The sequence below is a fragment of the Pterocles gutturalis genome, unplaced genomic scaffold (genome assembly GCF_000699245.1).
Source record: "Pterocles gutturalis isolate BGI_N339 unplaced genomic scaffold, ASM69924v1 scaffold13019, whole genome shotgun sequence".
Classification (NCBI taxonomy): Eukaryota; Metazoa; Chordata; class Aves; order Pterocliformes; family Pteroclidae; genus Pterocles; species Pterocles gutturalis.
In genome coordinates, this window is record NW_010135919.1 from 76,415 (window position 1) to 91,576 (window position 15,162).

General features: G+C 40.6%; 1 protein-coding gene across 3 annotated transcripts in view; it reads left to right on the plus strand.

Annotated features, from left to right (window-relative positions):
* Positions 1-15,162, plus strand: part of LOC104468083 (chromosome unknown open reading frame, human C2orf43) — a 107,746-nt gene that overhangs the window by 70,119 nt on the left and 22,465 nt on the right. For all 3 annotated transcript variants that reach the window (XM_010082094.1, XM_010082095.1, XM_010082096.1), the window contains one exon: positions 1,442-1,682. In XM_010082094.1, the coding sequence (XP_010080396.1) occupies positions 1,442-1,682 (241 nt within the window). The remainder of the gene's footprint in view (positions 1-1,441; positions 1,683-15,162) is intronic.

Below are 15,162 nucleotides of genomic sequence, written 5' to 3' on the forward strand. Positions count from 1 at the left end.
CATTGTAACAGCTTTCTTGGTTTGTTGTATTTCCTCCAAGGTTTAGCAACTTCCCCCAGTGGTTAGTACAGCACTCCAAGCAACTAATCCTCTATCTATAAACTGTAATGTCAAAGGATTAATGTGTGCCTGGGAACGCAGGTCAAATCTGCTTTAGATCACAACAGTTTGAGTTCAGCTCCTAGCTGAAATATCACGAAACTACCATATAATTTAGCACAACTCTTGCATTCCTGTACTTCAACTGCTGATTGCTTTTAATAAAAAGAGGCCCAGGATTGATTTCCCTGAGAATGTATTTTTCTTTGTCTAAAACCAAAGGAATATCAACTGGAAAGTAGAAGGATTTCTTAAAATAGTTCTGCATTCTATATAAATAGCACTTTCAAAGTCTGCTTTTAAAAATCTGTAGAAAGTACAGGTTACTGATATTTCCTGAATTTCTTCTGTTTGCTATGTTATAATGCCCAGAGCTCATAAGCATCTCTCAGTGGCTTGCCCTGCCTTACACTGGATAGCTGGGTCTCATTTGAAGCTAAAGACAATTATTTTAAAATACTTTTTACAAAAATATTAATCTAATTTGTGCAATACATGGAATGGTGTGTGCAGTAAGCAGACATATATATAACTACATTTATTTTATTTACATTGAGTCATCAGCAAAGCACAGCAATTTGTGCCTAATTTATCTGCAAATGTAATATCCAGAATCTCTCTTATTCTTGATATTTCTGTTAGGTACTGTAGTTGTGTGTCTTTGAGGGTTTTTCACACATGAATTCTTGTAATATGTTTTTACTTCCAGGAAAACGTGACAGGTATCCTTTTAGACTATTTGTTTGATTTTATCAATGAAATATATCTGAGAGTAGGTGTATTAATTCACTTGTGGTTATTGTGGGTCGGTTTTTAATTAATTTCATTCTATTTTAAGGTTACAGTGTATTCTGTTATCATAACATAAAATAATTACCAACTTTAGAATGTCTCTTTCATTATGACATATAAAAAGCAATATCATGCACCACTGTACACGTCCTTCTGAAGGGGCTGTGTGCTTGGACTCTTGTTCTCCAGACGAAATAGGAAGCAGTGTGGTTTTACTGAAACAAAAACCCCACCTGGACTGAAGTGACGGCGCCTGACTGCTGCCGTCCGGCGGGTCCCCGTCCTCCCACAGCAAGTGGCTGTGCTCGCGCTCTGAGGCACTTGCTTCAAAACCCATAGAACCAACCATTTCATAACAACGTTCTTCTTTGCTTTGTCTTTTAAAAAATTTAACCTGGGCATGCCACAAAGCCTGACTAGTGTCTGAAGTGCAACGCACTTGGGAAACCAACTCCATGTCAAGTGGAGACTCGTTTAAAAATTAAGTCTCCTTGGCTGGGATGCGGGGCTGTAGGATTTTGCTGACAATCGTTTTCTCATGACCTGACAGGTTCTTCGCTCTGTGCTGCTGTTTCCGACAATAGAGCGTATGGCTCAGTCCCCTCAAGGAAAGCTCATGACCCCTTTGCTGTGCAAGCTTCGTTACGTCCTATACATGCCCGTCTACCTGCTGTCCTTCCTACCGGAGGGAGTCAAAGCCTCCCTGGTGCGGTTTGCTCTGCGAGGAATGAAGACCTGTGATGAATCTTCCATAACAACCTCTGTGAATCTCTTCAGCGTGGACTGCATTGGTGAGCAGCATTTTTTTTTTCTTTTGTTGCACCAACTTTTATAATGTTCTCATTTGGTGTAGTTTTGTGAGCAAAAGCTTAATAGTAAAACATGAACAATTTCAGAAGAACAGGTCTAATCTTTTCTCAAATTAAGGCCACAGGTACAGGAAAATCTCAAATGAGTTAATTTAGAAAAAAGAAAAGTCTTAAGGGGAAAATAACAAATAAAATATTTCCTCAAAGAATACATATTTCTTAAGAAAACTGACCTATACTACTAACAGTATCTCATGTGATTAAAAAACTGTTTTACATTCTAGTTTATGTTACTTATATCTGCTTACTTTTTGCATTTCATTCCTATTGGGTGGTGAAAATAAATCAGTAATCAATTACACAAAGGGTTCTTTGCATCTGTTTTTTTAAAGCTATGATTTAACCAGCTGCACAGCTTTTGTCATCTGAATGGGAATATTGGTAACTTCAGAAAAGAGCCTTCAGTCTACAAAGGCACATAGAAGTTACTTTATGCACAGAAGAATTTCATCACTTTTTGGGGCATATGGAGAACGATAGAAGATGAATGTTCCTCCAGTGCTTATTATATGCATACTTTGCACAGTCTAGCAAGAGAAATAGCTTTAAGAAAGGGAATAATTTCAGATAAATTATGTTAAGTTTAGAATGAAAACCAGAACATGGATTGTGCTATACCCCAGGTATTTTGGTAGGTTAAGCGGTTGAAAACAATTTGGAATAGAATTGACGTGGTAACACAGAAATAATAGGAAGAAGGAAGTTTTGGTTGCATTAATAGTAGTAAAAACACATTCCTACATTTCCATTTGTGCTCTGTCTTCTATCAGTTAAATTTTACCTGCTAATCATCCAAACAGATGTGCCAGAGTCACTGATGGCAGCGAGATCCTCAGCATTTCATGGATATCTGTGGGTGTGTTGGTCTGTGTTGGAGGCTCATTGTAGGACTGTACGGAGACTGAACACAGAGTGGGCAGTGAGGGTTCTTACTGCCAAACCCAGACAGCCCCCTTGGTGCTGTACAAACCGGGCATAATGGCAGCTGCTTGGCTGCAGTACCCTGGGCCAGACAAAATCAGGCTCCCGGTTGATCATGTAAACTTCTGATGGGACTCCTGTGGTCTGTTACTTCAGTTCCTGTGAATTTATGGCAGATTTATGATGACTGAGGAGAAAGCAAGCATGCGGTCATATGTACAGTAGCCTTTCAGGTTTCTTCCTTTGCTAATTTAGTCACCAGAGAAAGGTATGCGAAGGTCTGCAGGGTCACATCTCCACAAGCCAGGAATCCTTCTCTGGTCCCCACAGATAAACTTGTACCTCTCAAAACAGGTTATACACATCCAGAGTTGTACTGGAAATGGTCCTTGGCCTGCATGAACCTCCAGACAAGCATGGCCAGCCATTGTTTGTGAGTGCTCTTTGGCCCAGACCATAGCAGTGGCAGGAATAATTTAACAGAACGGATTTTGTGTGCTGCTGTTGGAGCCTGACTCTCCGAGCTCTTTAGTCCCCAGGTGAAGGAGCCCAGTCGATGTGTGCGTGTCAGCCTGTTGTCATCTTCTGTGTGCACCAGTGTCCGATATGTGTCCAAGCTATAAGGTAAATTGAGACAAGAAACCAGGCTGAAGGCTCTTTACCCACAGAGTGTGATCTCTGCCTACATTCAGTTTATTGTCTGAAATCATTATACCAGAATTAAAACCCCTGTGAGCCAGTGTCTTGTAAAACTTGCATAAATAGGCCTCATTGATGCAACCAGTTCCTTTGGGCTTGTGATATCATCTCTCTCAAGCAGAATTCCTCTTTGGTTTCATCTTTGGAAACTGGTGATGTTTTACAGCCCAGTGACTCAGGACCACATGTGTGGTTTAATAATCTTAGGGCTTTCCAGATATTGACTGTTAACCTTCTCTTGTATTGTTTGTGGACAATAGAAAATGTAACCATTCAGCAAAAATGAGCTAAAACTAGCACAACAAGCGAGTCTGCCTTATGGGACTGCTTGTCTGTGAGTTACTGAGGCCTCTGAACTTGTGGTAAATATTTTTCTGATTCCTTGTCCCTTAATAAACTGCTAGATATGGTTCAGAAATGTTCAGCAAATTAAGTTGTTTCTCCTCCCCAGGAAGGCGGCATGTCAACTCTTTAAAAATACACATATTGCCCTTGGCATGTACATCTGTTGCATTACTGTAATTGTAATAAAAGCTGTGATTAAGGGCAGAAAAGATGGTAAAAGTTTCCTTAAAACTAATACGTCCGTTAAAACAAGCCAACCTGCCAGGGATTTGTTACCACATCCAAAGCTTAGTCACAACAATGTTTTCTCTTCTCTGAAAGGAAATACGATTTGAAAACTCGATTATAGCAGAACTCTAAGACCAACTGCCGCTCCCATTGACATCGAGAGTGAAAAGCTCCGTTCAGTGGCAGCAGAATCAGGCCCTTGGTTGAAGGAGTCAGTGAAGGAAGGACATTACCTATCTGTCCCACTGTTTCACATTGCGTTTGCTCCTGCTTCTTACCCAAACTCATCTTTCCATTGTCTCAACTTTATAGTTGGTGGTATGTAGAAGCCCCAGTCACACAGCAGAAGGCATTGTGATGACACTGTGCAGAAAGGGAACAAAATAGTCTTGTCCCAAAGGGGAAATAGTGCAGAAAGAGGAGAGAGAGCAGGGACTGTAAAGAAAATGGATTGTAACGAAGGATGGGAAGACACAGTGTATAAATAATACAGGAGCTATTAGAAATAAGCAAAGAGGTCTGAAGGCAGTTTGTCTACCTGGATTAAACTTCTAGCAAAGATATCTCAGGGCAGAAAAAGTATTACAATGAACAAACTAGCATTTGACTACTTGTATTCATGAGGAGATGAACAGACAGAAAAATTGGACATTTGGTGACCTTGAGTTATCTGAAACATTGTCACTCTGTTTATTCAGGCTAGGAAAACGAGACTGCTCCTATCTAGCACAGTGGTGGTGGTTCTACAAATCATATGCAGTCCTGCGATGCTGGAATATTTTGGCACTCCAGCACATTGAAATTTGTAAACATTTCTTCGGTGACAGATGCCAGTAGCAGACTTACAGTGACAGTAAACCTTTCTATCTACACGGGACAGGATTTATTGTCCAGCCGTTTGACTGGCAAACTTCCTCCATTTGTTTCTGTAAAGTTTCCACAAAAGCACAGACATTACATAATGGGTAAACACCGCAAGGTTTTTTTTCGAGAGGCAGGCTCGCAGGTCAGAGGTTAACGTCTGGATGACAGTGAAGATACAGATAAGCACAATAGGAAGAAAAAAACCTCCCAACTGGCCTAAAGGCAGTGTGTCCTTTGTGATCTTGAACCTGTGACTTCCCTGGAGGAATCTCCCTGTTTGTTTAACCGGTGTAGGGAGCAGGGGAGCACGGGAGCACATCGGTCTGGGGCCAGGGCAGATCTGCTTTGTGCAATTCAGGCAGGTTGGGAAGGAGGGGACTCAGAAACCTGAAACGAGGGTTTCAGATGGGTTCAGGCTGTCACACGAATGCAGGCTGGCGGCTAGAGATTTCCAGTTTATTTTAAGTGTCCAAGAGATGTTGTAAGAAGACAAGGAAGTCAGATTAACCTTCAGAGTCTGGAGTCAAATTTTATCTTGTCCCAAGTGTGGAGACATTCAGACTTCACGTGGAGTGTTAACGTTTCCCTCATTTTGCAGAGAAAATAGGGCTAAGGCGGTTTCAGGCACTCCACCCATAGGCAGAGGAAGCGAGAGTCCCAAAGGGGGTACTGAGGCTCGTCTCCCAGCTGCAGCTACTTCTCTGTTGGCTGTAAAGGATGGCAACGCTACATGCCCGAAGTGCCATCGAGTAAAAAGCTTTCTTGTAGGATAAAATTTGTGAACTGTCAACTAGTGTCTGGGAGATAAATTTATATCAAAAGCCCGTGAAATGTAGGCTTCGAGTTGCTGTGAAAATGGAACATAGGCTTTTACATTGACTAAGTTATTTTAAAATTTTCTCTTCAGGGATCCAACTGGAAAATTTAATTCTGGGTTTGAAATATCCCAGCCTTGGGAGTTGTCATGTCTTGAAATCTATTTCTATTCCAAATCTCTCTTCTTAATCAGAGAGATTTTAAATACAACATTATGGGTGGTCTTCACCTGACCACTGCGGGCATCATGCTGTCCAAGTAGTTGGCATCTACAGCAGGACAAGTGACTCTCACCCCACAGAGGACTCTTACTGACCTCAAAGGGATCCTCCCTCTACTGGACAGCTAAAATTAGAGGAGATAAATCCCACTCTCTCTTCTGCTGCAGACATCAGAAGTCAATGTGATGTAAATTGTCCGTGCAGTCAGATATCCTGTGCTTTGGCTGCATTAGAATTTACAGCTAATGGTTTCTAGTGAGAGTCCTGTTGTTTGTTTCTTACTTTCTTTGAAAATCCATTTTACATCTCCACCTCCATTTCCTGACAAATAAGATGGGAAATTTTTTAGAGTTCTTTTTTTGGGACTAAAATGCTGTAGAAACACCTGTCTAACTGAAATACCTGGGTAAGGACAGTGTGTGGTGTTGTCTTCATGGCACTCAGTAGCTCCTTGATCTATTCTGCTTCTATTTTTCAGAGTTGAAAAACAATGTTTGAAGTATTATGTAAGCATTTGATAAACAAATTCACATGAAATGGCAAAATGAAAGGGCTTTGCCACCGTGAAGAGTATTTTTAAAAGCTATATAACCACACAGGAAAAACTTAGTTTACTTTTCTTTCTTTGTTTTTAAATAAAAATGGTGCTCTTTTCTTGCACTGAAATTAAAATTTAACTCCTAAAAGCAACAAAGGATATGATCAGAACCTCTAAATCCTGCATGGAAGGCAGAGCTCTTCTGATTTTGTTGTATGGAACTAAAACTCTCCATTGAGACATGCAAGGCCAAGGGGGAGTTGCACATTATATTCTCATCTAGGTTTTATTCTTTCAAACACAGTACTAGCACATTTTAAAAAGGATATGACATTCAAGACAAGCAATGAGCTGTTGCTCAGCATCACGTAGCTGATCAGCAGCAAAACTGTACATAGACCTACATCACAGGGCAACAGTTTATCTACTGAACCTGCTTAACCATTGGTTTAACTTTAGATATATATATATATATATATACATATTTATACATGTATGTTAGTCATGAGCAGCTTCCACAAGACACATTGGCTAGACAGCGTGACAGACAGAAACTGATACCACAAAGGACTTCAGGTAGCACCTTGCAACCTCACAACTACATTTTTCATAGTGGGTAGGACAATAAAAGCTTTCCCTCCTCCCCTGCCACTGGAGAACTGTGCAGATCTTTGAACCTAGAGCAGTAAATATTCAGGTTGGTTTTCCAGGCGATTTCTTTGTTTCTTCTGATGAATTTAACTTCTGGGTAACTTCTGGCTATAATGCAGAAATCCTTCCAAGGGTTGAGGCAATCCCAAGCACAAATACAGGCTGGGTGGAGAATGGATAGAGAGCAGCCCTGAGGAGAAGGACTTGGGGGTATTGGTTGATGAGAAGCTGAACATGAGCTGGCAGTGTGCGCTTGCAGCCCAGAAAGTCAACCGTGTCCTGGGCTGCATCAAAAGAAGCATTAGCAGCAGGTCGAAGGAGGTGATTCTCCCCCTCTACTCTGCTCTTGTGAGACCCCACCTGGAATACTGTGTTCAGCTGTGGGGCCTCCAACATAAAAAAGACCTGGACCTGTTGGAGAGAGTCCAGAGGAGAGCCACAAAATTGATCAGAGGGCTGGAGCACCTCCCCTATGAGGACAGGCTGAAAGAGTTGGGGTTGTTCAGCCTGGAGAAGAGAAGGCTCCGAGGGGACTTAATAGCAGCTTTCCAGTACCTGAAAGAGGGAGATTTAGATGAGATATTAGGAAGAAATTTTTCACTGTGAGGGTGGTGAGACACTGGCACAGGTTGCCCAGAGAAGCTGTGGATGCCCCATCATCAAGGGTTTCAAGGCCAGGCTGGATGAAGCTTTGAGCAACCTGGGCTAGCGGAGGGTATCCCTGCCCATGGTAGGGGGGTTGGAACTTGATGATCTTTAAGGTCCCTTCCAACCCAAAACATTCTATGGTTCTATGATATTTTTCTCCTTTTATAATTAAATATGTGTAGAATTTTGGACATGATGTATATAGCTAGACAAAATTTCATGGGGAATAGAAATTAGTGAGTGGTAAGTAAATTATATCTTCATAAATTGAGTAATGTTAAATGTGGACAGTGTAGTGTAGGGTGGGCAAAAAGGATGGAGCTCAGCAGGTCTCCTCCCTTCTTCCTGTGTGCATTCTGTGATACTCAGTGGGACAGAAGGAGGTCCAAACGACACAGCAGATAATCTCCCTCCCTCTCACTAGCATCTAACTAATTAGGATACAAGAGAAGTCGTCTTTCCTGAAATCAGGTAACTCTACAGCTGTCTCGTATGAGGTGTTTTTTGCCAATATCTGAATTTATACTGCCAGATATTGCCACGGGTCAGCAGGCTGCTTTAGGCAGCCCAGCAGTCTGACCCAGCGTGCTAAATCCTCTGCTCTGTAGAGTTTCTCGGCAGGCTCCTGGGTGCTGTCACAGTTGAGTCCCATCCACTTCTGACATTTTAAGTGATGATCGTAATATGTGTTTCTGCAAAGTGTTTAAGAGCGTGTTTCCTTACCTGTGGAAACACAATAATATTTTATCACCTGCTTCGCAGGAAAAAGGGCCAAAGAATAACAGTCTTTAATATTTTCATGTTTCCTCTGCTACTGTTTATTTTCCTGTGTGATGCCTGACTAAAATGTTTGTTTAATGTAGTCGGACACTCACCTTACCAAGGCAGCACTTAAGCTGACGGAAAAACCTCACATCTACTTTATTCTTTCTATGAGTGAACTAAACTTTTCCTTATTTCAGAGTAGGATGCTCATATTAAATTACTGGAGGAAGGCAATGACTTTTATGTATTTATAGTCCTATTTATTTTTTAAAGTCAGTCTGCATCATAATTTACCCTATTTCCAAAACAAAGAAAGAAAGAGAGTTATTTGACAAGGACTTTTATTACTTGCAAAAGCTTTTACTTTCCTGTGAAAGCCTTGTGAAAATAATAGTAATAATGTGGAAATTTTTCATTGGGTTTATTTCTGTTAATTATTCCTCTTTTCCTTCTTGGGGGGAAAACCCAACATAAAAAACTCCCATCATAAATATTACTCATAAGGTGTGAATGTTTTGATAGTGGAACTGCTGATCATTTCCATGAAATGTGAGGCACAGTTGGGATTTGGTTGGGGAAGGGGAGATTGTTTACTCACCCCTGGTGGGGTTTCATCCCCAGGGTTCCGATTTACTCCCACAAATTTGCAGCAAGTCTAATAATGTGTTGGAAATGGCATGAGAAAGGAAAGGGTAACATTAACAAAGCAGAAAGGATGTTGAAAATAACTATATGCCAGTTAAGTGCTAGTAGCTACAGTTGCTTTGTGTTAGCCAGTGCCAGACAATCATCTGCAAACTGCCACTTTATTTTCCCTGAGCCCAATACAAAGCCCCCTGAACTCAGGGGAAGGATTCCCTTCTGCAGCGGGTTCATGCCTTTTGTCTCAGATGCATCTGTGTAAACTTTCCCAAAGAGTATCTGAAGTAGAGCTCATGGCTCTGTCATAACTTGTGTTTACTGGTTGGGAATGTAGCTTGATTCATCAAACTCTTTCATCATGCAAAGCACTTGAACACACGCTAAATCCATATCCATGGGTAAACTATAGACATTTGTGTCTTGGAATAAGGTTTTTTTTGAAAATTACTTTTGCAAAGCTGCAAACTAATGCAATACCTGCCATTCCATGTGCCTAAAAGGGACACTGGTCTGGATGTAATTCCTACAGGCATCTAAACCAGTATTGCAGAGTGCTTTGCTGCTGCTTCCTGTCATGAAAATGTCTGCCAGCACTCACTGTCTCCCTTGCATCATTCTTTAAAGTTACTCTATTGACAAGGAGAAAATGCCTACAGAGTCTTCATGGATCTGTGGAGGAAATGCTGGCTGATCTTGAGCAAACCAGTGGTGCAGGAGATTGCTTACTGGTCAGTGCAGTGGTCAAGTGTACAGTGCAATGGTCAGGTGTATGTAAAGTGAGCTTAAAAACCAGTGCTTTATATTTAATGAAGGGTGGTGTAAAGTGTACCTTTCATACCGATCAAAGCCATTACACTAGAGAGGAGGTTCACCTCGTTCAAAGGACGGGTGGTCCAGTTGCTGAGTTTCATCAGGGTTCCTCAAGAAAGAGTCAGCATCAGGTCCCACTTCAGAAAAGCACTTAGACTGTCCTATATAGCTACTCATGCATAAACCCTTGTCTAGAAGATCATATTAATGCCAGTAGAGCTGAGACAGGAACAACAATTTGGAGATGCTAAATTGCTGCAGACAGTGTCCATCCTGTCCCCTCCCAGTGGGACTAAGCACCACCTACACCAGGTATTTCTATGCCCTCCTTGCAGGGTTAGAGTGCAGACACTTTCCACAACCAAAAATCCCATCATCACAGCTGTCTGCCAGGGTATGTGAGAGCTTAAACTGGAGATGAATTTCTCCAGTTAAGGGATAGTTCTGTCATTGGAAGATGATGGGAGTTGTTCCAATGTAATTTAGGGCAGGATTAAGCACATAGACATTTCAGTTTCCATCACACACCCCAATTCACCTGCACGTGCTTCATCACACAAAGTAAATGAGTGTTTTTTGCACTCGTCAACAAAGCATCTATTGTTTGTAAAGCACCTGGGTATAGTTGTTGAATAACTTTTTTGCCTTCAGCCTCTACTATGCTTTCTCAAGCAGAGCTGACTGATTTCCTTGTATAGTTCTGATCTTCCTGCAACTTTAATACCAAACGGATTGGAGAAGTCCTTCATAACAGTTGCAGCTATTTCTGCCTATTTGTGTCGATCATGGTTATATGTTAACTGGTATATTTGCAGTCCAAGTGCAAGTGTAAACTTATGCAGAACCCAAAATCAATGTTTACATCTTGTAAACCTCTAAACACCAACAGTTTATCTAATGTGTGTGTGCATGCGTGGAGGCTCATGTTCCTGCATTAGTCATCCTTGATACTAAGCAGTTCCTTCTGTTTGATGTTTTAAACAATAAGTTATACGATTTTTCCAAGATTGCTGTTGGCAATAGTTACCGGTAGAAAATATGTTTTCTCCATAGGAAATTACACTGATGTTTGGTATTATTAGTTCTTAACACTGTTTTCTGACTCTTTCTGAGGAATGACAGAGATTGCTTCCTCAAGAGCAAGGGATAAACTAGAAAGAAAACTAGTTTTACGCTTCTCTGAAGAACCTTACAATAAGAGGGGAAACTTACCAGGAAAAACAGATAGTAGTACATTCCTTGAGGAAAACTTATTTTCAAAAGTTGAATCAACTTTTTGCAGGGCATTTCGATTTAGCATCGGGATCCAACCTAGAATTGATTCGTCACTTTGCAATTTAAGCAATTTTGCTTTAGAGTTTAGAGAACTTTTGAATAAGTCATATTACAGCATGTTAAAATGCAGATGAGCTCTGTTGCATATGAAAATAGTAGTCTTTGGCAATAACTGTCCCATTGAATTCAAATTACTTTCTTTTTCTACCCTCTCCTTGTAGTCCCTCAGAAGGATGAGCAAAACTCTGCATGCATGACTGCAACTCAGTGTTGAACGGTCATGGATTTAGAAATGGACCGTAAAATCTGTGGAGAAAAGAATTATGTTTTTCCTGGTAGTTTGAATAGCCTCTGACACACTGAAGCCACCCCCTGATTGGGACCGTTAGCACTCCCACACCGTGTAACAAATTCTTAGTTACAGAGAAGATCCAGTCAGGCAGTCAGTTAGGATTCTTCCCGTCTGCTACAATCACCAGCAAATGTTGGTTCATTTGTGTATTGTCCAGTTTACCTTTACGGAGGCCAGGAATGGGAATTCAAACTTGCCAATGTTTTGCATGTTTTAAAATGTTTCTTAAGGATTTCGTAATACCGGATTATTGTGAAATTATCCTGCTGCCAGGCAGATTTATTAAGGGAGGCGTCAGTGAAGACTTCTGGGAGAAGGAGACTAAGAGTTTGTGGAGGTTCTGTGGGACTCCCTTGTGTGACAGAAGAAAACATAATTTCAGACATATATGTGCACATGTGCAGTCCTGCCGGTACCTGACAAAATGTGTCCCCAGTCTATACTGTGATCCTTAGCCAACACAAGCAAGAGTCTAAAGTAATAGCAATAATAGCGATTAAATGGCAAATGGTGAAACAGCAGATGCATTCTGTGAAAAATTTGACAGTAAATTATACTTTTGTAAGGCAGAGCATCAGAACTGTCCTGGGAAACTGCAGTGTCAACCTGGGAAAGAAAGATGTATGGAAATAAACTGTAGAGACTGAGAGACTAATGACAGTGTAATGAGTTTGGTTGTTTTTCGCAGGGCATAAGGCATGGTTATTAAAACCACTGTACTTCCTCAAAAGAATATTTGCAAGTGTGCATGGGTGTACAGAGGCTGGAGCACTTTCAGACCAATGACTCTCAGATCAATGTCATGGGAGCTTTGGCTTCCTTCACCATGAAAAGGTGATTAATGTTGAAACATTTAGTATAGAAGACCTGAGGATGAGTTTAAGGGGAAGGATAAAAAAAATCTTCTCTATCATTGTGAGGAAAAAGTGCGCTCGTGAAGGATCGAAAATTATGGTAGACAAAGAAATTCATAAGAGATCAAAAGAACACTGGCAGGAAGATGGCAGACGAGCTAGGTGATGTACAGGTAATGTAAATTCCAAAAGTATGGAAAATAAAATAGTGTTGCAAGCCTTTAAAAATCACCAAAACTATTAGATAATTGGCTTAACAGACATAGATGAGGTAACTGACAAAACTGGAATATCGATATGAAGGGACATAACTTGCTTAGGAAAGAAGGGCAGAGAGAAGGAGGAGGATGGATGGGGCTTGTCTTTACATCCAGGGAGACAGGGAGACCTGCTGAAAATTATTTCAACCAAACCACAGAGACAGATTCATGAGACTTTTTTCTGAGAAGCTTCCAAGCCATCCAAAGTGCAGTGTGGGGTGTGCTTGATGACTGTAGAGGAAGGAATCCGGCAACGTATAGGCTGTTCAGCTAGTTCTCATAATGCATTGCCTTTTATATATATGTAAAGCAGAGAAAGCAATTGGCAGAGAATAGATGGCAGCTTGATACAAAGAGTTTGAAGGTGAGAGGCAGATTGGCTGAGTATATTCACAAAAGGATAACATTTGTGCTAAGATAGAAATACTTAACATGTCTACAACATAGAGCTCTATTCACCCACTAATCCCCTCAAAATCCTGTCACAGTGGAGAGATACAGGTAACACTTGCTTAATCTATCTAGGTGATACTTTAGGATGAGATGAATTGTGGTATGTGATGAATAAAGGCATCGTTCTTAGAGGTAGAGGCTTAGAGACCTGAGGCTTTTATAGTAGTATGTAGCTTAAATTTTGATTGTAGTTGGTTAAGAGAGTTCTAAATATTTGTTGACTTCTGGTGTCTTTGTTGTCACTTTCTAATTTCATATAATTTCTTGGCCCTGAGAGGTTCTTACTGTAACAAGCTGTATTCCATGTGCTGTATCATATGTGCTGTAGAATGGAGGTCCTTCTACAGGTTCTGATATTTCTACCTGTTAATATTCCTCTGTAGCACAACTGACTTGCAAAAGATTTTTGAAGAACTAAAGGATCTCTTCTGGGCCTGGTTTCACTTCAGGTGTGTGTCTTTTAACCATAATGAGCTGGGAGGACAGAGACCAGCTGGAACGTGTTATTTGACTGAAAAATACATTAATTAACTAAATTACATTCAACCTGGAAAAATGAAGCTAATAGAATACATATGAAGAAAAAAAAACCCATATCTAAAACATAGGTTCTCTATAGGTGGGGAACAGAATCAAGGAAGCTGGATGTAGTAGTAGATGGGTGAGGGAGGCCAGGAGGGGTGACAAAAGCTTGCCATGCTGCAGGGTCTCAGAATATCCCATAGAAGTACAGAGAATACCCACAGCCCGCACCACAGTCACGAGAGGATCACTGGTCTCTTACAACCTCCTCCAGTTCTAGCTAAAGAAAGTTTATTCATTTATCGGTGAAAAAGACAATACCTTAGCACAGAGCCTTAGTAAGACAGCATAAGAAGTCTCTCTGGTCTGTATTCATCTGCTCAGGAGGTCAAAATGCAGTAAAGAGTAGTGGCACCAGATTTGCATTGGGGAAGCGTGATGAAGGTAGTGCTGTGGTCTCCTTGTCCTCTGAATTTGTCCACTCTGGAAAGTCATGTAGTGTGTTCTTCCAAGGTTAATGCTGTCTGGACCTTGAAGTAAAAATTTGGCTTCATGTTTCCCCCTGTACCCATTCCAGAGCATAGCTCCTACTAACTTACAAAATAGAGCAATATTTTGATGAGTGGGACTTAATAAATTTACACCTACAGCCACAATCTTGTTGATAGAGTCAACATCATCTCAAGCCAACAGCAGTAGGGAAGTGAAGTGAGCTCGGGTAACCCTTTGTAGTCGTGTTTTTATTTTAGCCTGATGAACAAGCTATTAAAGAATGTGTGTGTGCATCCATTAAAGTGTCCAGATTGGGGCTATCTTTACAACCACTCATTTTTGTTGGAAAAGGAACTGTTCTGATTATTTCCTGAAATTCATTAGCCAGTGAAGTCTAAAAGGGTTTTTTTTCTGTTATTGTCTCAGTTGTTTCATTATTATGGCATCTCCTTCTGTCTATTCTTTCTGTCACAGTAAATTCATCTCTGTAGGCCACCAAAGAATGCAATATTGTTTTTACGTAATTAAGATACCAACTACAGAGCAAAACCACACCGAACAAGATCTAGTCAGGGCACCACAACACAGAATTGATTTTTAAATTAATCAGGGGCGTGTGTAGCTCTCAAAGTTTATCAGGGTTAAGTGGTCAAGTCATAAATACGTAACCCTCTTTTGTATTTTATGGATGTGTGCACCATGTGCAAGTAATATTTTTTTTTAAGATTTCTTTCCATACAGACATAGTTCCAACTCATCTTGAATTTCCACAGACAACATAATTTGAGCCCTCAGTTTCCAGTGTGAGTTTGCAATTAATCTAGCCCTATCTAATATTTTTCTTGCAAATAAGCAAACAAATGATCTGTGGATATTCAGTAATCAAGCAAGAAGTTTAAAGACTTGAGAAAAAAACACATATTTCAATCCAAGTACAGGAGATCTCTGCATTGCTTCAACAATCAAGAATCGAGAATAAAGAGAAAGTGTGTCTGTCCCAAGTTATAATCATGTTTCTTCCCTGAAATTTGCACAGCTTTCCAAGT